The following is a 26137-nucleotide window of genomic DNA, read 5'->3' on the forward strand; positions in this document are numbered from 1 at the left end:
AAATGCAGCTGCTAGAATATGAATTTAGACTGGGCATTGGAAACACAACTCACCAGTGCTAAAAGAACTGTACTGCCCCATGGTCCATTACTGAGTGCTGTTCAGAATTAGTACTTAAAGCTCTGCATTGCTTGGGACCTGAAGGCCCACTTTCCCCATACAGTATTAACCTGCCCACACATCTTCTGCAGGGCTTCCACTGGGTGCCATCTTAAGTAAGGTGACAAGAGGGCCTTCTCAGTCATGATACCCTGTTTATGAAATTCTTTCCAAGGGAAGCTTTATAGGTGCTTAAATAGATGTCTTTTTGTCACCAAATGGAGGCCTTTTATGTTCCCAGACCTTAACTATAGCAGATATTTTATGTTGGATGAATTCAAGTCATACACACCGTCCAACATACAGCCATGAAGTAATTTAAAAACAGCACTGCAAGAGCTACAAGTTAAATAAGGCTTCTGCTTTGTAGTATGTTGCCAGCACTGCCTCAGTAAGTAAATTCCCCATAGGCATTTGCAGAGTGCCAAATATATGGCCTTTATTAAAGATCCTATTGTTTGGCAGTGTCATTATTTGCTGTTACACCCCAGTGTTGTGCTTTTCAGACAACTTTTTTTTTGGGGGGGGGGAAGCCAACATGTTAAAGGCTGCATTCATATGCAAACGTACCAGAGCTTAATCCCATTGTACTCAGTGAGCCTTACTTCTGAGCAGACATGTATAGGATTGCACTGCATGGCATACTATATGCTATTTGGAATTTGGGTGGTTTTTAATGTTTCCTCAAATCACTATAATTTAGTTTTAATAATTAATGTATCTCTGAAAAGGTAAAGGACCCCGACAGTTAAGTCCAGTCACGAACGACTCTGTGGTTGCGGCGCTCATCTTGCTTTACTGGCCGAGGGAGCCGGTGTTTGTCCGCAGACAGTTTTTCCAGGTCATGTGGCCAGCATGACTAAGCTGCTTCTGGTGAACCAGAGCAGCGCACGGAAACGTCGTTTACCTTCCCGCCGGAGCGGTATCTATTTATCTACTTGCACTTTGATGTGCTTTTGAACTGCTAGGTTGGCAGGAGCAGGGACCAAACAATGGGAGCTCACCCCGTCGCGGGGATTGGAACCGCTGACTGGATATGCTGACTGGAGCTGATGGAAGTTGTATTCCACTACATCAGGAAGGCGAAAAGTTCCCAACCCCAGTGGGTTCTTCAAAAGAAATGAACAGTCCAAAAGAAATTGTGTGTAATTTGTTTACACTTACAAAAAATAAAGCATTTAGTAAGTCTTTCATTTCAGGTGTCTAATTGTTTGGTTTATTTTCCTGTTTATTATAATTTGCCCTGAGATGAGAGGCAAAATAATATCAGATAAATAAACAAACATGTAATGAAACAGAACAAGAACAAAAAAGATTGCATTTCTTGACATGTGAGATACTCTTGAGTTCCAAATACCATCAAGGAAAATCATTAGCTTCTAATCCCTTAATGGCGTTTTCTTCCCAATGGCATAAAATTACTGCTGAGTCTTAATACTTCAAGATTGCTGTGAAATAATTCAAGCTGATGAATAAGAACATACAGATTTTGCCAAGAAGCCAATTCAGTATTCTCCCTGATGACCATCTTGGAAAAAGACCATTGTGCATCATTTCACGATGATGGATGATGGAACTTAATAAGCTGACCCTTTTACGTTTGGTACCAAGTCTTTCAAAGGCCCAAACCACAGAATGATCTCATGAGTTCAGAGCTTTGGAAAGCCCTTTGGAAAGCCCATTATTAAAAGAAATAATAGAAGTTGTTTTTTAGAACAGTAGTTGCCAGTTGTGATCATGACGCAGAAGGCCACACAGTGAGCTCCGGGCATACAGTGTGGCTTCAGAAGCATGTCTTCTAAAAGCAGTTCCTTAAAGCTGAGAGTTTCAAGAGCTACTACCTACAAACCAGGGTATGGATATGAGGTAGTAGGGGTTGCTGGTGAGAAACCACTGGTACTCTGGTTCATGTGAGGTAATGGTTCTATGCACTGATGGTACCCTTTGGGACAGACCCAATAGGCCTAATTGTGGAAAATCTATAATGGTTCCTTGACTGAGATTGTTACATAACCAACATGTTTATGAGATGATGCCATATATGTTCTTTGCAGTAATGTTATTATCAGTACTATTAATAGTTCATGATTATAGTTCACAATTAGTGAATGCCTTCTATAATAATATATATTAATTGATGCTCATTTTAGTCTTTTATTCTTTTTTTAAAAAAAAACTTGTTTTTGGTAGCATTTTTGTTTGGTCTTTGCTTCTCTTTTCCCCTTCTATGTTTATATTTTTGCCTAATTACACAATTTCCAATTACAATATACCTCAGTAAACCCTCACTCAAAGGATTTGGCAATACAGTGGTACCTCGAGTTAAGAACATAATTCGTTCTGGAGGTCCGTTCTTAATCTGAAACTGAAACTGTTCTTAACCTGAAGCACCACTTTAGCTAATGGGGCCTCCTGCTGCCACTGCACCGCCACTGCACAATTTCTGTTCTCATCCTGAAGCAAAGTCCTTAACCTGAGGTACTATTTCTGGGTTAGCGGAGTCTGTAACCTGAAGCGTATGTAACCTGAAGCGTATGTAACCCGAGGTACCACTGTAGATTTGACTTCAGATTAGGACACACTTAATTCTTTTTTATTAAGTTGGTGAATCATAATATTGTTTTCTAGTTTGACATTAATTAAAATCAATTACTGTACAACTGAAGACGATGATAGATAGATAGATGATAGATAGATGATAGATGATAGATAGATAGATGATAGATAGATAGATAGATGATAGATAGATAGATAGATGATAGATAGATAGATAGATACAGATAGATAGATGGTAAACATAGATAGATAGATGATAGATTTCCCTCACCCCATATAGTAGGGAACAACCCCAGAGAGTGGTGCTCTCATGTTTGATACCACATAAATAGAAGTTTCTGTGATTTAAAAGAAGTATCCTTAGTTAATTGTGCCCTATTTTCCCTTCCCCCACTTCATACAGTCTTCTGCTCTGTGCCATCTTTTTTCTTTTTCTTCTAAAAGGCTAGTCTTTAGACAGCACTCCAACTGGAGTATTCAAGCACCTCCTTTGAAGTGCAGTTTTTGTTCTACGTTTTGGTTACAGCGTTATTTCAGTGAAGTCAGCCAACAGGCTTACAGGGCTTTTTGGCTCATGTTCACTAACAGTTTTCTTGGCAGTGCTGCTTAATTCTGCTTCTTTATACGTTTCTTTCTCTCTCTCTTCTCCCCCCGCCCCATCTTTGCTTCCTGACAGAGCGATCGCCTCACAGGCCTATCCTACAAGCTGGCCTACCAGCAAATACTTCTGCAGTTGTTGGGGGTGATGCAGAATTTGTCTGCAAAGTCTACAGTGATGCTCAGCCTCATATCCAGTGGATAAAACACACAGAAAAGAATGGAAGTAAATATGGGCCTGATGGATTGCCGTACCTGAAAGTTTTAAAGGTGAGCTTTCCCCCTTATTTTCTTTTGAACAATAAGCAATTCTTTTTAGAATGTTATAAAGCTTTTTGAACAAGGTCAAGGGATAGATTTTTAAAATTGACTTTTATCCTTGCCAGCACACATAAATACAGTGGAATACTGAGTTGTTGGTATAAACAAAAGCAAAAATTCATTCCGCATTTCACCTTCCTTAAAGTCTTTTATCCATCAGCATGATTGTTTGCTTATTTTTCAGACATCATGGTTGTTTATTAAAAGAATTGCAGTGCCGCTATCTTGGCATCACTTGAGATTTGTGCATTGGCAAAGAGTATCCAAAATAAATCAAAGGAAATCTATGAAGAGGCTTGGACAACATTATAGGCCCTTCTGTAATGACCATATTTGTTGCCAAAGGATGTTGTCAGTGCTCATTTTCCTTATGATAAAGATACTGAGTGTGTCCCCCTCCCCCAAGTGTGAACTATTGACAGGGCAATCATTTTAGGGGTAGCAGCCATTTTAAAAATATGTCATTTTTGCCTGGCTTTGCTCCTAAGAACAGCTAATTTTATAGTAGTGATTTCCCATGAAGCTTAGCAGTAGAGCCAGAAATCAATGATTTCGCACAGCAAAGAAACAAAAAAGGTAGTTTATCTGGGCATAACCTTTCCTCCCCAATTTTGTAAGAAATCTTTCTTGCTGCTGCTGCTGCTGTTTTAAAAGTGCAATATTTCAATGCTAGCATTTGTAGTAACTGGAAGACTCCTTCAAGTGTTTTGGTGGCGGGACCATGGTGGTGTCTACATTTGGGGCAGTAGTTACATTGTTCTCCTGTGTTATTGGTCTGTTCTAGCATTCGGGGATAAATAGTTCCAATGCTGAAGTGCTGAAACTGTACAATGTGACAGAGGCGGATGCTGGAGAATATATTTGTAAGGTCTCCAATTATATAGGGGAGGCCAACCAGTCTGCCTGGCTTACGGTTCTGCTAAAAAAAGGTAACGACGTCTGTTAAAGAAAGCTGGATGTAGAAGCTGGAAAAAATTGGTGCTTTGGGACTCTGCAGGCAGCTTGTAGGATAACTCCATGACCTTGGTGTATTTATAATCCTCTCTTGGAGATGCAACTGGTATTACTCCAGTAGCCATGGAAAAATTCCCACAAATACTGTTTTAGTTACCTCTTCTGAAACCTTTTGTCTTTTCTGTTTTCTCTTTGATGTATCATTTGTCTTCGTATATATTTTCCCCCAGCAGAATCTGAAAGATTCTGAGTCTTCCTTACTTTTGCACTGTTGCCTTCTATTTCTTTGTATTATATATTGATCACTGTTCTGGAAATCGTAGCTACTCATTGAGGTTGGATAAAGTGATGAGGTGTTGCACATACCAGATTACCTCCAAGGCCACGTGTCTCAGTCTGGTAGAAGACTGAACATGAATTCATTGAGACCTATCCACTTGACGAGCCAGCATTTTATATCATTGTTTCCATCTTTACACAAGTGCTGTATAGCCATGTGATGGGTCTCATTTGGACCTTTTTAATAGTGTGGTATGCACTTTAGCTTTGAAAAAAGCTTCATGCTCTTTTAAAAATGCAAATGTGTTAAATCTTAATATTTGAATAGAACTAATTTTCTTCCATGGTCATTCGGCATACATATAGAGGTCTTGATTCCTTTTGTTTACTTCAAGACAGTGCAGCAATAGTTACCATCTTGTTAAGCAGGGATTGTTGAATTTTACATTCCCGTATTTGTAAATCCTATTGTATGCCTTATCAGTACACCTATTTCTCACCACATTGGGTGGCCCAATTTTTTTTTCTAGATAAGGTGAACTGTTCAGACCAACTTGTTTCCAGACTTTGGGTCATCATAATAGACCCAAATGTAAGCAAGTAAGCACATCTAGAAAATCTATTATCCATACATTTTATTTCTATGATCACTTGAAGCAGTAGTGGCCTGTTTACTTCTAGTAACTGTTTGTCTGGGCGTTCCTACCTGTGACAAACCTGCGTTTGGGTTCATGATGGATTCCTAAACTGCCCCATTATATTTAAATCTCAGGTTTGACTTAAGTCATTATTTGAGGCAGTGATAGCCTAGTTCTCCCTCAGCCCTTTGGTTACAAGGAACTCTTGGGGCTATATTTAATACAGGTTGTAATGAAAACACCTCTTTTTGAAGTCTTTTTGTCTCTTTATTTTCAGCCCTTCCCTGTATGTCTCTGAAATGTATGTCTTCATTAATCTGAAGGACATTTTAAGTGACATTACAGAACATCCTGTCCCCTGTTCTTCTATCTGTTTCATCTTTCTTTGTGTTTATGTCATTTTCTCCTCCAAACATTTTGTGGACAATTTTTTCCATGTTCTTTGATTGCATGCCTTCTTAGGTGGTGAGAGTAGGTTTGGTGAAGGGTGTTGATGATTCATTCCTCTCTGAGGTGAGCTGGGATCTGTTGGTAATTGCCTTTTGGTTGAGGGCTTTGTGGATGGGATCTCCCCCCACGGCTGTGCACCGGTCGTTTCTTCTGAAGTGCCAAGCTCCCCGTGGTTCCACTTCCCATCCACAAGAATTCCTAAAATGTCTAGCTTTTCTCTTGCTTCCCTTTTTTTTCTAGGCTGCCGGTGTTAACACCACGGACAAAGAGATTGAGGTTCTCTATTTACGGAATGTAACTTTTGAGGATGCGGGGGAGTATACATGCTTGGCGGGTAATTCTATTGGGATATCCTTTCACTCTGCATGGTTGACAGTTCTGCCAGGTATATTACTGCTATCTTTCAGTGGTTCCCCTACCCTTCCCCCTGCTTCATTGTTGATTGCTGCAAAATTAGCACAGCTTCTGTCTCAGAAGTGGACTTTTGGTTTCCTTTAAAATGTTCTTCGCCGCAGCAAAAGGCTGCACTTCAACTTAAAAAGATGAATTGTAATTTTTTCAAACTTCATTTGAACATCACCTCCCCCCAATTACCTTAATGTTCATTATAAATTTGGAAAAAAGAGGCTTTCTTTGACACTTGATTATATAACCAAAAGTCAACAATCATAAACTTCTCCCTGAGAGAAACTAAAAAATCCTCTCCTGGGAAGTTTTTAAAGGGAAATTTTAAAGTCGCATTTTATGAAATACCACAACCCAGTCAAATTGCCTGGGTTTACACTTGTATATATGAGAATTGGCTGTGCTGAAATGTGATTACAGAAGCGGTGTTTTTACATATCTTTGGAATCAACTTGGTGTATCTTTAAATGTTGCATGTTCTAAGCAAATGATAAGCTAGTTTGCTTTTTCTGCAAAGCATGTATTGCCATGCTTGGATTGATGTTGTTTCTGTTTTTAGCAGAAACACACATTAATGCGCTTCATTGCTTGAAATTGGTTGTCTGTCAGAAAATATAGTTTTAGATGTCTGCACTAATTAAACTTTCTTGCTTTATAACTGTTCAATGCAGAGCAACTGCCGAATTACTTGCACAGTTAATAATTTGCTGGTCAATATATATATTAAGTCTTAATGTTTTTAAAATATAGGTTTGGTAACTGCATGTGTTCATTAAGTACTGTGCTGCTATATGAGTTGTTCTCAAGGTTTCTATGTTATTTCTTCTCTCTTTATGTAAGAGATAGCTTACATTACTACCATCTTTAACTATTAACCTTTGTGGCTTCCGAGGTGCATTCACCACTAAACAGGTAGTCAGTGCTTAAAGTTGCAGTTGCTTCTGCTTGCAGTGTTCTTTCCATATTTGCAAGCGCTTAAGCACCACTTCTTAATCAGTTTGAGTGAATGCTTATATTAATACAAAATGAGACAGAAGAACATGTTGCAATGTGCATTGCTTGCATAATGACCAGATATTGCTGCAGAATGCTGATGGTGATGATTCAGAGTAATGAAGTAAAAGGATTAGGAACAGATTATAATAATAACAACAAAAAATATCTTGAGAAGTGCTTTGTCACAATTCTTATTTGCTGTCAAACCCCACATAATAAACTAAAGTGTTATCATTGCAATGTAAAAAATGGGAATACTTTCTTAATTAGTTAAATCATGACTGAAAAATAAATTCTGTGCAATTACTTAATGAAGAGAATAACTGTAAAACTAGCATTGCCATTTGATGCCATTCACAGACTAGGTGCTGTTAAGATTTGAGTGTGATCTTCCATCCGTAGACTTACCTATATATGTGAATATATACCAATATATGTAAATTTTATTATTATTATTTTAAAAAATGCATTCTCTTTTTGGTTCTGGAACTTAGTGATCTACCAATGTCAGAGTAGAATCTCATATTTTCCTCCTGCTATGGGACAGCCCAGTTTGAAGAATTCTTGAAGAATTTTGAAGAAAGCTGGATGAGTTCCTTTTTGAAGGGGGCAGGGAATATGCTGATACCTAAATCCGGTACTTGGGAACTGGCTTGGACCTAGTTAAGAGAAAGTGGTCATGGAGATCCACAGCAGTCTGCTGTTTTCAGAGTATTCAAAGATTAGTTAGCCACTCAATTCCTATGGACTTTTACAGACCAAATCCTGTGCCTATTAACTCAGAAGTAAACCCAACTATGTTCAATGGGCTTACTCCCAAGTAAGTGTGCATAGAGAGGTGCTGTTGATACAAATTCGCTGTCCAATACATTTCAACACTTTTTGTGAATCCTGATTTTCAGTAGAAGTATTTGGATACCTAAACCAGGCCAGTTCATGCCTGAGCTTTGTTATGCTTCGGCGTCCCATAAGCCTTGCTTTTCAGCTAGCTAATTCAGTGCTTGTTTGCCTTTCATTGTGTGTTCAGGTGGCCCACAGAGTTAAACACAATGCTCTTGAAAAATTATTTTACTAAACCTGTCATTTTCTTCAGGCCAGAGATTGGGAGATTGGGATAAATATTGATTCATCTGGAGTGAATTATGTGCCCACTTCCCTGTCTCAAGCAGCTTGGCTAAAAAGAAAAATAGAATGAAAAGAAAAGGTGATCACAGGCATAATTTAAGCATGTAGCCTTTCGTTGTGAAGTTAAATAAGATCAGCTATTCATACCAAAGTGATTTTATCCAGAAGTACCTCACTAAGCTCGCTTAGCAGGGTAGCAGCCAGCTTAAGCTGACACTTTGAAAAATGGCTGCGTGGAGACTCTCAGTGTAGCTGTTTCCACGCTGTGGAAATCGGCAGCGTTCTTTTATCTTGTGTAGTTCGTTGCAAACCAGACCACTTGGTTTGATGTGTATTGCCGATTTGTTTTCGCTACCTTGTAATTCTTCCTCATGACTCTTCCTCCTTCGTACTTGCACTCTAGGCCCTGTAGAAGACAAACCGTTTCCAACATCGCCAGACTACCTGGAGATAGCCATTTACTGTGTAGGGGTCTTCCTGATTGTCTGCATGGTGGTGACAGTCATTCTGTGCCACATGAGATCTTCCACCAAGAAGCCGGACTTCAGTAGCCAGCCGGCCGTGCACAAGCTGACTAAGCGCATTCCTCTGCGCAGACAGGTAACAGAAAGTAGATAAAGAGTTTAAAAAACCTATTATCCTATAAACAAAACAAGCCAGCAGATCATTTTTCATGAAACACGTGGGACTGAAGTGGCACTTGATTGCTAAGAAGAGGGGCTGTAGCACTCCATTTTGCTTTGAATCCATAATTCTCTGTCTCAAGCTTGGTGTCTCAAAGAATCCTGTAGTGGTTGAGTGGAGACGCAAGGGCTCTCTGCTTAAGCTCAGAGGCACCCTGCTCTTCCACCAGGTCTGAAGCTAGGGAGCACAGCTGTTACAGTTAATGTTGGATCAAGGTGATTTCACTTGTGTGGTTCCAGAACCTGTCTTGTGTTCCTGAATCTTGTACTGGGTTCTGACATCAATAAACCACTAGGCTAAATAAAGCAGGGCTGCTGAAAATTATTTAATCTCAGAGCAGGAACTTTGATGCTGTAAAGTTGAGGAAGCATGATTAAATTTCCAGTGGAAAATGAAAAAAAGCTTTTTGAGGATGTGGTAAATGTGAACACTTTTAAGAAACACAAGAGGTAAAATAGTATATGTTCAGGTGTGTCTTCCATTTGAGCTATTTATCAGATTAGCTGGTGCCACAGGCAGTGGAATAAAGGGGGAGGCACATGTTTTGCTAAAGCATCTAAACACAGGAACGCATCACTGGGAGGGAGTTGTGCTCCCCCCCCCCACTCCTCAGTATTTTCTCCCTTCCTTCCCTTCAAGTATTCTTGTGCAGAGACATTTCACATGATATATTTTTATAATATATGTTTGTTTCTAGAGAGGAATCATATTTTTAAAAATAATGAGCAGGTCACAAGTGTTGTTATCCAGCAAGGTTGTAAATTTGGACATGGATATATATCACTTCAACTGAGCTGAACATTTGGTTGTAAAATATATTCTATTGTTTCCTTTGTAAGAAGGCAGCTTTCCCAAAAGTATGTATATTCAACGCAAATAGGACTTTCAGGAGTTGAATGCTTTGTTTATATTCAGTTAGTGGATATAGTGATTTCTGAACATGTTGAAGTTGGGGGGGCAGGGGGAGCTCGAAATATTTCAGGAATTTTTTCGTGCAATGATTTAGGCCTGCTGTGTTAAGAAAGACAAACTGAATATTTTTTGGAAAAATTGTATTAAAAAAAATTCAGGTTATTTCCCATCAATAAGGATACCTGTTATTTCCTGTGTTTAATCAGATTTCAGTGGAATTGGATTGTGTACAATGATATGTTTTTGCTGAGTATAATTAACGAGTGCACATTTGGAACTTTATTGAATCGTGTCCTCTCCATGTGTCCTATTTCATGTCCTATTTCAATCTCACCTATATTAATGCTTGCCCATCAAATGGGTTTTGTTGTTTCAGCTTCTGCAAGTGGGAGGTATGTAGAAAAAGGCCAACTTAACTGCAAGTGTCATGAATTTGACCAATGAGGCTTTGCTGAAGTCTTATTTGGATTCTCTGCTCAGCCTCTTCCCCTTTCTCTAAGGCTTCAGGGACTGCACCACAGGATATAGAATGCCTGCTCCAATATTTTCTGGGAGCTGTTGGAAAACTCAGGGTTTGGGTTTTGCTCATTCTGAAGATCTAACTTACTGCTATGTGTGAGCCAAAGAGAATTTACTATCAGACCAATTAGTCTTTTTCTACAGGTCTTTTTCAGCTGTGCAGCTGTTCCATACTTGCAGCACACTGCTGCCTAGGTAGAGTGGTTTGAACAGGGAAACAAAAACTGCTGGTCATGCCAAGTAGGAGTAGGCTAGACTGAATGGACCTGTTTCCTTCTATGACTGATTCCTCAACCCAGCTGAGAAAAAGAGATAGTTTAAAGGTAAAGGTAAAGGGACCCCTGACCATTAGGTCCAGTCGTGGCCGACTCTGGGGTTGCGGCGCTCATCTTGCTTTATTGGCCGAGGGAGCCGGCGTACAGCTTCTGGGTCATGTGGCCAGCATGACTAAGCCGCTTCTAGCGAACCAGAGCAGCGCACGGAAACGCCGTTTACCTTCCCGCCAGAGCGGTACCTATTTATCTACTTGCACTTTGACGTGCTTTCGAACTGCTAGGTTGACAGGAGCAGGGACCGAGCAACGAGAGCTCACCCCGTCACGGGGATTTGAATCACCGACCTTCTGATCAGCAAGTCCTAGGCTCTGTGATTTAACTCACAGTGCCACCCGCATCCCTGGTTATAGTTTAGATACACGTAAATGCTAAGGCTTGCATGCCGTTGTAGTTTTGCACTAGTGGAAATTTCTGATTATGCAAGGTGACATTCCTGTTTTGTGCTGATCTCTCCTACTTATTACAGCTCTCTGTGCCATATGCCATGCTGTGGTTACTGTTAACTATAGTTTATTGAAGCAAGCCAGGATTGTTTACTAGCAAAATTGGCTTGTTTCAATAAACTACAGTTAGCACTAATCACAGTTCTCAACTGGAAGCGAACAACAAACTATGGTTAGCTGAAAATGGAAGCAGGTATTTCTGTGTTCCTTGTGGCTAGAGAGGAGCAGAAAAGGGAGTGCATGAACCTAAGGTTCATGTACTTTATATGTGAACCATGCCAATGTGTATCTGCCCCTGGAAAGTTGTCCAATTAATTTGCGCCCACAAGGTGTCACTTGAAATCCCATGGCATAGGACAATTATTCTCTGACTTAATTCTGCTTAAATTAAGAGTCTTAGAATTTAGACTCAAAGGCTTCCCAGTTGCCTCTATGTAGCTGACAGTGTGGCCAAAGTCTTGCAGGGAGCCGACTTAATCCACTTGTAGAATTAAAATGCTTTAAGCAATTGTATGAGAGACACTTATTTCATCTACTCTTATGGAGTACTAAACTTTGTGTGTGGGTGCCATGTACACGTGCATGCATTTGCACAAACAACGTATGCCAGGAAAATTTGAATGTTGTATTCTCTACTAAAGAGAGCTTTCAGTCTAAGCCCACTTAGAATAGGCTATTTGTATCAGCTCTGGAATAAAAGGAGATTATTGGGCTGTGACTGGAATGAAAGCAGCAAGATGACCTGATCATGTGGTGATGACAGAGAAAATACCATTGGTATATAATCCATCTGTCAGTGGTCAGACCATGGATTGTCATAAACTCACCATTTTCCAAAGGGCAGTTATCCCAGTCTGTTGGTTTGTTAAATACTCTTTCATCAATTGTCTCGTCCTTTGCCAACAGCAGACTTCACTGCCATCATTTGTCATGCAGTTGCACAATAAAACTCCTCTATAAACCACCTTTAAAACATTGTATTCTGCACGCTTATGGTAAACTTGATGCACTGTTGTTCATGTTCTGGTTTTGTTAAGTAGCTGACATTTCAGTTTTCTTACCTTTTTACCCATGTAAAGGAAATACTCCCCAACTGAATACTTTTCTGGTATCAACTTATAGTTTTAGAAATGCTTCTGTATGTTGTTCCAAGTTTATTCCATTCCATGTTTTCAGGTGCAGCCACTCCTAAGTTTTGGATTGTGAAAGTATCTGCTGTAAGCATTGCAAGGAAATGTGTTTCTATTTTCATAGTTCTCAACACATTTTTGCGCTGAAGTAATGCTCTCTACCAACAGCAGCAGTTAGAGAAATCATGGTTTCCAGAGGCAAAGACTAATATACTTAGATTTTCAGAAGTAACTGTTTAGTTTCTGTACATTAAAGGTTAGGGTTTCATACATTTGCTGTAAATCTGAAGGAGTTAGAAAAACAGAGGGTGTTTTGTTTAACAGGCGTGTGTTCCTGGATTAGTTGAATAGGCCTATTTTTTTGTTGCAGTGCACTGAGTCCCCGCAAGCCTTGGTTGTATTTTTGAGACTTGTTTCTTTTCCTTTTTAAAAACCTTTAAAAGAGTTGGCAGTAACCTATATATCAGTTCAGTCAAATAAAAAGTTGCAGAGGGTGTTCTTCCATACTTTTGTGCTCTGTAGCATTAGGAGTAAATAACCTGATTACCTTTGAACAGGATTTACGGATCAGTTAGTTTAGGTGACTTGGAAGTTGTAGAGAAGGTTGATGGCACTCTTACTTTTTAAAGCTGAGAAGCAGAGTCCCAAAGGAAATTATTTGTGTACACTTGGGGGCTTGCAAGAAGTGATGCCATAACACAGAGAGATCACCTTTCAGGTTTCTCAAAAGGATATAAGTCGCAGTCCTATGCCTACTTACCTGGAAATGCGTTCATGGGACGTAGCATTAGTTGTCAGTAAACATGTATAGGATTAAGCATCAAACTTTCCAAAATTACAGTTTGTGGTATGGGAATTTCAGGTATACTGAGTGTCATAAGGCACCCTCCATAAGGCTGAGGCTAACGGGAGTTGTCATCTAAAACAGCTTCAAGACACCAAGCTGGCAAAGGCAACCATGGGCTTTGTGGGCCTCACTGAAGTTGAAACATCATATTAAAAGAAATCAGTCTTCCAACGGATTAGTAATTTTTTTTTTTTACAGATTTGAGTACAGAGGTACCTCGGGTTAAGTACTTAATTCGTTCTGGAGGTCCGTTTGTAACCTGAAACTGTTCTTAACCTGAGGCACCACTTTAGCTAATGGGGCCTCCCGCTGCCACCGTGGAATTTCTGTTCTCATCCTGAAGCAAAGTTCTTAACCCGAGGTACTATTTCTGGGTTAGTGGAGTCTGTAACCTGAAGCGTATGTAACCTGAAGCGTATGTAACCTGAGGTACCACTGTAGTGATGTTGTCATTTTAACTTTATTAGAACAGTTATAGAAATGTGCAGCTCTGCCTGAAAATGTATAATTGCAACATAACATTCTAAAACTACAGTGGTACCTCGGGTTACATACGCTTCAGGTTACATACGCTTCAGGTTACAGACTCCGCTAACCCAGAAATAGTACCTCGGGTTAAGAACTTTGCTTCAGGATGAGAACAGAAATCGCACGGCAGTGGCGCGGTGGCAGCAAGTGGCCCCATTAGCTAACGTGGTGCTACAGGTTAAGAACAGTTTCAGGTTAAGAACGGACCTCCGGAAGGAATTAAGTACTCAACCTGAGGTACCACTGTATATAACTCTCTCTCTCTGTGTGTGTGTGTGTGTCTGTGTCTGGAAACAACGTCTCCTAAGAATGTGAGGTGAAGATCTCTGAAATATGGTGGTTTAGTTTAAGGAGCCATGGGGTTGTTCCTTCTGCTTGAATGGCTGAAGCCCTGAGCATGGTGTTGTAGGTTTTGTATGTATGAGGTTTGCACATAAAGCCCAGTGTGCTTTTCTTTCATTTTACTTGCCCTAGCTTTCACATTCCCCCACATCCCTTTTGCCATGTACTCTGGTGTGGTGAGAGTTAAATAATGGATGAATCAGGAAGGAAGAACTGATACCGGTAGTCTGATATTAAACATTGATGTTCAACTTGGGGTTGTAGACATGTTTTTCCTCCTTTAAATATTCTTATTTTAATCCAGAGGCCTGAAATGATCTGAAGGAGCACCTTCTACCATGTGAGACCTCTCAGTAGAATTTCACCCTGGTCCCATCCACCACTGAGTCCTGCAGAAGGTTGGCTTTGACGGAGTGCAACTCTAACTTGAGTTGAAAAAAGGCTCTAAGAAGCAAATCTGTGTAAAATGAAATAACCTATAGAAAGTGAAAATGCCCAAGCATTTTCCTTTTTTATTTCTCAGTGGAAGAACAAGGCTTTTAAAAGTGTGGGTTGGTCCCAGAACGCCTTCCTAGATCCTGGGCCAACTTGTGCTGCTATACTCTTCTTTTTCCAATGGACAATTTTTTTTAATAGTCCTTCAGCTTCCATAATACCATGCTCTGCTCCAATGAATCAATCAAAAATACATTACCTTTGAGACTGGCCCGATCCTTTTTTTAAAAAATAGCTAATGCTAAATATTTCTTCTAGAATGGAGTCATTTTTTTTGTACGCAGTCTTGGTATTTACACTGAGGACTTGTTTGATGTTACACTTACTGGTGAGTTTGCTCCCCTTCCCGCAAACATAGAATGAATTGGCAAAGTGTTCCTTCAAGCTTTTCCTGTAACATCATCATGTGCAACACAGTGTAGCTATGGATTTAAAGTTTAAACAGGCTTTCACCAGCAAAACTGCACACCACTCTTCTCTGTCTAGGAAAACAAATGATATGACCTTTGAGATAAATGTTGGTGAATTGATATGTGAGTGGTGAAATGAGCAGATTTCAGATCATTTCCCAATATGTATGATGTACCATGTAAGGAATCTATATTTACTTTAAAAACAGTCATAGTTCAGTACTCTGAAAAACAGCGTCTGGCTTTGGGCAGGCTGTCTAACATCATTCTGTAGTAGTACAGATTGCCTATTCTCTCACTCAACATAGAGTTGGGTTGGACTGATTTTGGCCAAGTTAGTGCTATACTGAATTTCTGCCAGGTTTGGATTCACATTAAAAAATTCCCAAGCAATTTTGTAGTGTCGTAAGGGCAACAACTACAGTTTGGCACATCACATAGTATATAAAAAAAACTGGTTTAATGTGGATGAGAAGTGTGTTGACATGTTGTTAGATAAATTATGGAAGGGATGGTTTTAAAAGATGGTTTTGAAATAAGATTAGGGAAATGCATCGGAGATTGAGACTGCCAATTCAGTGGCTGCCAGTCATCATGGGTGCGAACTGTCGCCATTGTTGGAAGCCATATGCCTTTAAATACCAGTTGCTAGGAAGCAGAGGTGGGAACAGTGCTGTTGCATTCACTTCCTACTTGTGGACTTCCCATTGGTGTATGGTCGGCCACTGTGAGTATAGGATGTTGGTGTAGGCTGGCCTGATCCAGCAGGGCCTTTCTTACACTGGCCCAAAGTTTACGCAATGCTCCTCCTATAGTCCTGTTGCTGCCACACTGCAGACAAAACATGTCAGAGTGTGACTTGTCATGTAGTCCAAGCTCGGGTTCTTGGCTTGTTTTTCGTGCAAACAAATCATCAGCAGTAAGCCCAGAACCAACCTTGGATTGTTCACATTAAATAATAGTTTGTTTTAAACTATGGTTTAGCATGGCATGCAAACCAGGCCTTTCCACCATGCTCAGATAGATATAGATAGATAATACTTTATTCGGCTATAAGCCCACAAGGTAAAACCAATCAATAAAAAAAAAAGCATTTTACATTCTAAAATATCAACTAAAATATTTCAACGCATAATCTCCTTCACGTTACATACAATCTCTAGATGTACCATATTGTGGCCTTGAATATAAAGATGGTGGATAGAGTTTACTAGATTTTTAATAGTCATGCAGCATTCCATGAAGTCTTTTATATGAAAGAACTGAATTCAGGAATCTGGCAACCTGTAATGTTCTATAAGAGTCAATGTCCTGGAGTAGATAGGCTAGATGTAATTCAGGTGGTTTAGCAACAGTTTCCAAAATGATTGAACTCAGAATCCTTGATCGGGGAACAATATATAAAGGACAATTAAACAAGATATGATAAAGGGATTCTATTGATTTGTTGTCACATGCGCATAAAACAGAGGTTTTACCGTTAGAAAATCTATTGCTCAGCACATTTGAGGGGAACACATTAAATCTGGCTCTAACAAAAGTGAATCTATGCGACGCAACCGATAAGGTAGACAGATATCGAGGTATCTGGGACATAAATGTAATGCCCTGATTTATCGGGGAACATGTACCTCCACCTGTAGTAAGATTTTGTTGCAAATCAACCTCCTCCAATCTTTGTTTGATGACCTTTTTTGCTGTAATTAGATCTAAATTTAGTATATCGGAAGGCGAGATTCCATAAGACAACAGTTTGGAATGGATTTTTGTTGCCCATGGGCTGGTAAATTCATCTCTCCAAAGGCACTGAATAAGATGGTAATTGGGCAATTTATGCCAAAGGTGAGTCGGCATCGTAAAGAAGCTAGTTAAATCTACAGAGAGGTGGGAGAACCACTCCAATATCCTATTTGGTTCAGACAACTCCGCCACTGAAACAATAAGGGGTTCGGAGATATTCCTCTGGAAGAATTCTGCGTATTTTTGGGCCTGTTTCATAGACCATTTAATGCTTCTTACTTGAGCTGCGGCATTTAAACCTACATGAATTGGGTGTGAACCGCTAACCGGGTGCCAGTCAAGCATTAGCTTGGCCGCTAGAGGTAGGTGGTCACTGGATTTTACATTGTCTACTTTAAAATAAAAGAAGTTTGAGAATAGGTCTTCTGAAACTAGAAGGTAGTCTAGGACACTATTTGATGTTGTGCCCAAATGAGTGAATTCTCCTGGCACGTCCAGAGGGCAATTGCCATTCAGAATGTTCAAATTCATTCGAATGGCCAATTGATAAAGAAGGACTCCCGCCTCATTCACTCTGATGTCCTTAGATCTTCTTGATGTAAAAGAGATTAAATCAGATTTTGGGTAGGGGGGAGGTACCCACCACTTGGCCTTGATTATCCCATCCCAATTGGCGGCTGTACGTGCATTAAAGTCACCACCCATTATCGATGGAATATTAGGGTACATAACATAGCATGCCAATAAATGATCTTCCAGAGAATCCCATCTATAATGGAGGTCCGATATAAGACTACCTGGAGGAAGATAAACATTGGTGATTAATAGGGAGAATTTTTCGCTTGAAATCAGACCTGTAAAGGCAAAAGGAGGAAAAGTCTGAACTAGCGAGAGTTTAGCGCTCATTTTAAGCGATATGGCGATTGCAAGACCACATCTGGACCGGCCACCTTTTTGGGAGGGACTAGCTGGAAGTGATATCAGTTCAAAGCCATTTATATCTATTTTATCTTCTTCCCATGTTTCTTGCAAAAGGATTATCTGAAAAGAGTTTATATAGGACAAAAATTCGGGATCTAATATTTTCCTTTTCCAGCCAGCAATATTCCAACTTAGGACTGCTAGCTGGGGACTTCTGTGTTGTTCTTTTAACAGTCAAAGCGAAGGAGGGGCAGACTCTCTGGAAGAGACAGAAGATGTAACAAAAAAATCAGTTATTTTACATTGGGAAGATGGTAACTGTGAGGAGCCCTCCAAATTAAAATCTTTAACAATTTGGTTCGACTGTTGGAACACCAAGGATGATCTACTAGAAATAGATCCCTGAACAGGAAGTCTCTTCATTTCGAAATTCTTTGTACAACTTGACAGAGAAATACCCAGAGAGAGAGAAATTAAGTCCGTCGGAGGAAACCCTCTAGCAGATTTATCATCAGGCATTAGGATGATTTTATTGATGCGTCCCATCGGGTCTTTAATCGTTTCCGACGACGGGTCCCGAAGTGTAACATTCACATTTTCCTTTAAAGAAGGTAGTTGAGGGGACATCACAGGGGCGGTGATTGCGGAAGACTCTCTCAGGGGCATCACTTGTGGACTACTTCTATATCTGGTCGAAACTGAAGAAGATTCTAGCTCTGGCATAGATGAGTGAGTTAAAGAGGGATTTGAGTCAGGCAGGGAAATCAGAGTTTCGTCCTTAAGTGTGTTGGTCGATGGATGTAGATGAAGGTTAAGTGAGGATGGCAGAACCTGGTCGTCTCGTGGAATAGCACTGGGGGCAGAAACAACTTGAAGATTTGAGTCTTGCAGGATGGTTTTTGTTTTCAAAGTGGGGTTGAGCTGAAGAAGGTCGACTACTTCTGTCCGGTGAACCCAAGTGGGGTTGTTTGAAGCATTGTTAGTATCTTCCCCTCTGTGTTGGACTTGCAAAAGCTGCAATTTAAGCGTGTCAAATCTTTGCATCATCACCGACTGTTCTTTCGGAGGGAGGGCTCTGAACGAATCAATAAGTTCCCTTTCATCAAGGGCAGTCTGCAGGTTTCCGTCCTCATATATGGCTGTTTGAGAGGGTATCGAGATTGGTCGAGAATGGCACGCTGCAGAATCATCGCAGTGGGGCCTGACAGTATTTTGAAGTACGGCAGAGTCTCTTGTCCTAATATCCTCACCGCCAGGGCACCTATTTAGAAGGGGGTTGATCTTGCTATCTGCAAAAACCCTCGTTGCTACAATATCGGCCATGGACAAAAGCGTTTTCCGCCTAACAATAATAGATGGTATCTTTTCAGAGTGGAACGCAAGTATCACCTTCAAGAAGTTGGCCTGTTGGAACAGGGGCATCACCGCATATAGGTCAATCTGGTGTTTCTTAATTTTTAAAAGTTTGCTTAAACAGTCTTTAGCCCCTTCTAGCGATGACCATCTTCCTATTTCTGACCTGACAGAAAGGCAACTTTTCTTGGGTTACAGAGTTAATATCTGATTATTCAATTGGGAATTTAAGATATATTTAATTTTAGTCTCCTTTCTTTTATCTGAATTGGGGTGAGGCAATAAGTTTTTGACCTCACAAACTGAAGATTGTGTTGTTGATTCAAGTTTTTCGACTTTCAGCAGGATATTGGATAATTGTGAAGATACCTCATCCAGCCTTTTAAAGATACAGTGAAGGGTCTTAATTACTAAGTGTAACTGCTCACAACTGGGGAACTCCCCCATGTCAGATGTTAAACCATCATCCTGTGTTGAGAGTTTTTCTTTCGTATTCTCCTTTACAGGCTTTACTTTTGAAAAATTTTGAGTCGTCAGAGTTGGAGTGGCTTCTAAATCAATTAGAGGTAGGAAGCGATTTTGGGTTTCCACCGCAAAGCAATGCTCAGCATTGTCACTCCCTCTTCTATTCCGGTGTGGCACCAACCTTGATAGTTTTGGTTTAGGGGATGATAGGGGCTCGTCAAAGTCTCTCAAGCGTTTGTTCTGACCCATACTTTCCTCAGGCCAAGGATTATACGATTCTTAAAATAACATAACATTTGACACACAAATAAGATAGTTAAGACCACCAGAAGATGGCACCATGGGTGAAAGCTCCTTGGATGGATAATAATAGTGAAGTATTCCTCTCCACTGCGGTAAAATCCACTTACAACATCAGTCTTTCGTGGACACCTCGGACTCAGTTTGCAGAAGCTTTTCACAAGGGGAAGTATTGACATGTGACAGCCTCAAGATGTAGGGGGTAGGGTGCCAAATGTCCTGGCTCCACTGGCCTCTCTCAACCCTCTATGACAGCAGCCTCCACCATGCTCAGTGCTCTCCTTTCTCACAGGAGTTTACACCGAGGTTATGTATCTATTTGCATTTCTCTACCAATTTCTCATAATCTGCCCTTTCTCTTGAGACTTCATGGTGAGATCTCAATACAGTTCAAAATGAAATTAAAATAAATGGAAAGATTTCAGAAAATAAAAAATTTGGAGCCAGTTAGCCATCCTGTCCATTGTAGCATGGTAGCCATTGTAGCATGTTAAGTAAGCATGTTTACATTGTTTACTTAAGCTGTAGATGTTTGAATTCAGGCTAGATTGGTTTTTGGCGTGTCATTGCAGCCGTTCAGAAAGCTATGTTGTACCAGGTCAGCAGGTTCTAAGTCACAGTGAATAGAAGATTCCAAAAATATATAGGAGGTGATATTTTCCTTTTTCTAGCACAGTTTTATTGAAAATAACTTCATTTGTTACTCTGGTGTTTGGAGCAAGTTTGAAACTCTTCAAGGTGCTTTTAAAACATGTAGAAATTGATAAAATAACTTGCATGCAAAGTCTTAATAAAATGTTATATCATGATTAAGGTCAGGTATCTTGTGTTAAAAGATGTGCAGTTTCTAGTTTGGGTTGGGACGTTGTAATCACCTGCTCTTCAAGTACTTCTTGTCAAGTGATAAAGAAAACGTTTGGCACGAGAACGTCCATCTATCCTTCTAACAAGATAGTAGGCTATGGGCTGCAAAACATTTCAACATCCATCTGGAAGGAAGAGGTAGAGGAGGAAAAAGCCTATTCATTTCAGAATTATCAACCACCAGATTGTGTTGCATGGAATGGCACTTCCATGTATTAAGTGGCATCATTGCTTGGTCTTATTCCAACAGTGTTTATGAAAACAAAGTTCCTTTGTCCAGTGTTGTTAAGTGGTAAGTATTATGAAGCCACTTCAGTTTCGGAACTGCATTGCACATTCAATGTGCTCTTTTGTGAAATGACTGCAGTAGGCGTAGGTGACCCAGCTGAAACTGCACCCAGACAAATATTGAAGCAGTGATCAGCAACTGAAGGCTTACAAGGTGTGTGGGGGGGGAGTAGAGACACCAGGATAGCAAATGCTCAGCCTCCCTGGCGCCCTTTTTCTAGTTTCAGATTTGAGGCGTTCCTGAACCTATTGCAAATGGAATTGCATGTTGCAACAGTGAGCAGGGAACTGTTTGTTTCGTCTTTCTACAACTAATGGGGAGGTTGTGGTGACCTCATACAGGTTCAGGCATGCTGACTGTTGTTTGTGCCTCTTAGAGTGTGCTGCATGTGCCCTGTACTTGTACACTCTCTGTAGGCTTGCATATTTCTAGTGTGTATCATTATGGCCATATGTTATGTCATTGGGATGAATCTTACTGCCAAGGCTTTCAGATGGCCGGTGTGCCACCAGCTCTATGGAGATTGATGGGATTGCATTGTAAGTCTCTACATCTGCCTCCATGCCTGGGGCTGGTTGGACACTGCTGTGCCATCCTGCTGATCCTTGGGAAAAAACTATTAAAATAGCATCCAGGAATCTTGACCCTATGGAATTGTTTTGTTTCTGCAAACACCCTGCCACTTTCATGTTTGAATCAGACATGAGCAGTCTTCATCCATGCAGTATTTTCTTTTAGCCCTCTGGACACAATTCATACTGGAGTTTTTAATCCGGCTGTGAAGATCTGAACTATTTGGATGCCAGACACCATAGAAACATTTTTCCTCTTCTGATACTTTGCAAACAGTGACCATATTCCAACAGTCAGATCTCGGCTTAATCAGCTGATATATGCATGAGCTTCATGCACCAGCACACAGCCCCCTTTGTTCCAGTTTCACTCTTCCTTTCACAGAAGTGGTGAAACAAGGCAGGAAGCCAGAGTTGATATGAACTTCCAGTTCCTGACTTGTTGGAATCTATTAACCATAGTTCCCTTTTTGGATGTAAGCAGAAGCTTACTGTGGCTTCCTTGGTCACTCAGATAAATGGGGAAGCAAAGGAACTGCCTGCAGGTGCATAGCTCTCAGGCATATCTCAGCTTACTAAGGGGAGCTGCGATCATTCAAAAGTGGCTGCTGTTTACTGACTGCAAACACACCTATCTGTAAGATTGACCAAGAAACTCTTATCAGTACTATTGGTGATATAGAAAAAGATATTGGTGTCCATCATTAGAAAGTCCAATAGTTCCTAAGGAACTTCCAAAAATTATGTGAGAACTTCGTATTCATATTGGCCTGTTGTCATTTTGATCTGTAGAGTAGTGGAGATTTAAATTTTGTTAGGATTTGACAGACTCTTATTATTCAAGTAGTAGTATTGGAGAGGTGCTATAACTTTCCCTGGCTGTCTGGATTAAAAGTTTACTAAGTAGATACATCAAGATCTGAACAGATATTTTGTTTGCTGTTAAATAGGAAATAATATTTGGATACCTAGGATAATTCAAGTGCTTTTTAGCAACATAGTAACAACACTGTTTTGGCTGAGTCACTCAAGTCATGACAAGTTCCTTGTATGTACTGATGAACATAATAAGCTTGCTTCAAATTTTAAAAACACATATGGATGGAAAACCACTTCTAGTTGTGCTTAATTTTTTAAGAGAAAAGTTATCATAAAGAGAGAGCAATAGAGAAAGAGCGTTCTCTTAAAAAAATATTCTCTTGCAGAGAGAGAGAGGAAGATGGTTACAAACAGTGACAGTAATGCAGTTATCCAATTATATCAGAATATTAAAAGTTTGGGTTTGTAGCCATAACTCATCTTAATATGTACCCAGTTAGCAGAAGTAAGGCAAAACTGATTGGAACCCTGAAGTCATGTTCATGTGCAGTGCCTTAGTGAGCGTTTCAGTAGCTGAGTGCCATTTATAACCTGGCTTGGTTGCTCTCTATTGCCAGTTTGCAGTAATTGGACCAAGATTACATCTTTGTTTTGCATCTTGTATTCTCATAACAGGTGTCTGCAGACTCTAGCTCCTCCATGAACTCCAACACACCTTTGGTGAGAATAACCACTCGTCTCTCCTCCAATGCTGATGCTCCAATGTTGGCAGGAGTCTCAGAGTATGAACTACCAGAAGATCCAAAATGGGAGTTCCCAAGAGATAAGTAAGCAAAATTTTGCCATTTATGGTATTTCAATAGCTCTGGTAACTGTGGAGCAAGGAGACCTCAGTCCATGCTTCCCATGCTCTTTTCATTTACAGTTCTTCCACTTACGTCATTTGCGTTTGCTGATGCTAAGGCAAACCACAGTAGTGGGGCCTAGGCAAATTATATATATTTAAATTTAAGACTTTCCTCTGAAGAACATAGTATTCCTTGAGGAAATTCTATCTTTATTATCAGCTTTCTGCCTGCATATTTGTATAAAACAGCCAAAAAAGAGAGAATGACCTTAATGGAGAAGTATATATATTTCTTCTCGTTTGAATGCTAGCTCCATTATTTATTGTTTGACAAAATGTTGTTCGGTTGAAAAATGGACAAAGAAACATTAAATTAATTCACAGAAATCAGTGGACACAATTTGCAGCCCATCATATTGACTTCCTTTCCCCCCCAGACTGGTACTTCCAGCAGCCATGACAGACTAAAAAAATTATTCTTTTTTTAATAATACAAACTGATATTTTGTGGATTCTCTTATGCATCCTATGTGTCATGTGCTACCTTTCGCTTTTGGAATGCCATCTGTGGTGTATCAATAGGACTAACATGATGGTGCATCAAGAAGGCTAAGGGGCTTTCAAGCAACATGAGCAAAGCTTTCCCCACTGCCACCAGGAGCTGATATGGAGTTGTATCCAACAGTAGCGCTCAGTTGACAGTACAGTTTCTGTCCAAAGAATGTATAGCAGGCATAGGCAAACTCCCATCATCCCTGACTATTGGGTCCTTTTAGCTAGGGATGATGGGAGTTGTAGTCCCAAAACATCTGGAGGGATGGGTTAGCCTATGCCTGATGTAGAGGGAAGCCATTTCCAGTAATTCCCCATTTCCCTTTCAGTCTTCTCTAAATCAGTTCCACAGGCCTGGGGGCACCCTCCAGAATGTATTTGGAGGGATACTGGGGGTCGTAGGGGAGAGGAAGAATCACTGAAAACTACTCCCCTGGATAAGCTTACTGTCAGCTGAACAACACTGTTGGATACAACCTCTGCTCTTTAGTGCCTGGTGTATGCTAAGCTTATAATATTGAAATGAAACAGGACACACATTAAAACTAGAATTAATTCTAATTATTGTTGAATTTACAGGAAAAAATAGAAACGTTTTAGAAACTGTGCTACTGTTTGAAAACTTAAAACCACTTTTTTTGAAATTTTACCTGTTGATTAAAAAAAAGGGAAAAAATCTTTTATGTGTATTTATGGAAATAGTCTTAATTATGTGGATGAAAGATGGTGCCATGCCTTTCACTTTCCCCCTGCAAGATTCTAGTCAACAGTGGGGGTCTGTCTATATAATTCTGTCAGCCCTTTCCCTTAGGGGAAACATTAATGCGGAAAATCTTAGAGCATTAAACCTTTGAAAACAGCATTCGGCATAAATGTGGGTGGAGAGGGTTTGTAATGAAAGAAGGCTCTTTAAGAGCAGTTTATTAGATTGGGGGCCGCAGAAACACAATGACAGAATTGTTGTGTTCATATTAGAAGCACAAGAGCACATAAATTAACCATTTTCCAATGCAAATGTTTGCTTTCTGCCAAGATCTTAAATTCAATTTTGGTTTTGGGGGGAGGGGGAATGCAGCATGATCTCAGCACGAAACATACAACTCTTTGGTCTTTGTGGATTGTCAAAGTAGCATGCGATTTTCATAACAGATATAGCCCAGTGTATACATTCACATTAGCATGATTAAACTGAGAGCTTTTTTCAATTAAAAGCCCCTGTTTAAACTCATCCCATTTGATTTTTAATCATGGCATTTTGCCAAGCCCACTTAATTTTCTCCAGGAGAGAATACAGTGGACTCCTCTTGCACCAGACACATTGCCAGAACTAGTGGAAGAGGTAGGCAGTAGAGCTCTGTTGTTAGTTTAACATATGGTCTGTGCTTAATTTCTAATCGGAGATTTTTAACAACAATAATTTCTATCTGTCTGCTGTGGAAAACTGAAAAAAACAAGTCAAAAACGCAAAGCAAATAGTAAAGAAAACAAACAAACAAAGCTGCATATGAAAAACAGGATCCCTTATCCCCGATTCATTTCAAGATAAATTCTTGCTCCAGGGAGGGCGCCTTTTACAATTAAGTAAGGCAGTTGGATCACCTTTGCAACATTGACAAACAAAGAGCTTCCTCTCAGAAATCTCTCTGAATTCACAGTGGTAAAATGTACGTCACAAATAATGATTCACTGTATCAATATAAAGGTTTTCTGCCTTCATTCGTACAGGAAGTTCTTTGGCCATTAGTATCAAGAGGGTGAGGAAATTCTAGTACCATTGTTGTAAAGTTTACAACACTTTGTGTCTAGATATCTTGGGAATAATGAATAGGCCTTATTTTCTTACACAGCCATGGAAGCCCTTCTGTCTGGTTGCAGCTGCAAATACAGGGTCTAGTTGTGATTACTTAGCAGTGAACAAAAAGATACTCTTCACATGCTCTGTGGTGGTTCATATGAAGCACTCCCCAAAGTTGGTAGCAAAGAGAAGCTTCTTCAATTAAGTTTCCTTGTCACTTTGTGGCCTTTCTGGAAAAGGAAGGAGGGGGGAATTAAACAAGGCCACATCCACACCGTACAAATTGTACCATGTTAACAATCAGGGCTTCCCACAAAGTATCCTGTGAGGGTGCTGAGAATTGTTAGGAGATCCCCTATTCCCCTCAGAGCTACAGTTCCCAAAGTTCCCTGGAAAGACAGATTGATCACTAAACTACTCTGGGAATTGCAGCTCCTCTTTCTGCAAGTACATGAAGAGGGTTTGTCATGTAAGTGATAAGTGCGCACACGCAGAATTTGTTCCTCAGAAAACTCGCTAGAGGCGCGTGCACAAGCCCTGAAATCTAGTAAGACC

General features: G+C 40.1%; 1 protein-coding gene across 8 annotated transcripts in view; it reads left to right on the forward strand.

The window, feature by feature from the left end:
* FGFR2 (fibroblast growth factor receptor 2) overlaps positions 1 to 26137 on the forward strand; it is a 145622-nt gene that overhangs the window by 102415 nt on the left and 17070 nt on the right. For 3 of the 8 annotated variants that reach the window (XM_053389026.1, XM_053389024.1, XM_053389029.1), the window contains 4 exons: positions 3332 to 3522; positions 6135 to 6279; positions 8824 to 9026; positions 23064 to 23215. In XM_053389026.1, coding sequence (XP_053245001.1) covers positions 3332 to 3522; positions 6135 to 6279; positions 8824 to 9026; positions 23064 to 23215 — 691 coding nt within the window. Of the gene's footprint in view, positions 1 to 3331; positions 3523 to 4357; positions 4503 to 6134; positions 6280 to 8823; positions 9027 to 23063; positions 23216 to 26137 lie in introns of all 8 variants that reach the window. The other 5 variants (XM_053389025.1, XM_053389030.1, XM_053389027.1 and 2 more) reach the window with 3 other exon arrangements.

This window comes from Podarcis raffonei, chromosome 5 (assembly GCF_027172205.1).
Source record: "Podarcis raffonei isolate rPodRaf1 chromosome 5, rPodRaf1.pri, whole genome shotgun sequence".
In the NCBI taxonomy this organism is placed as follows: Eukaryota; Metazoa; Chordata; class Lepidosauria; order Squamata; family Lacertidae; genus Podarcis; species Podarcis raffonei.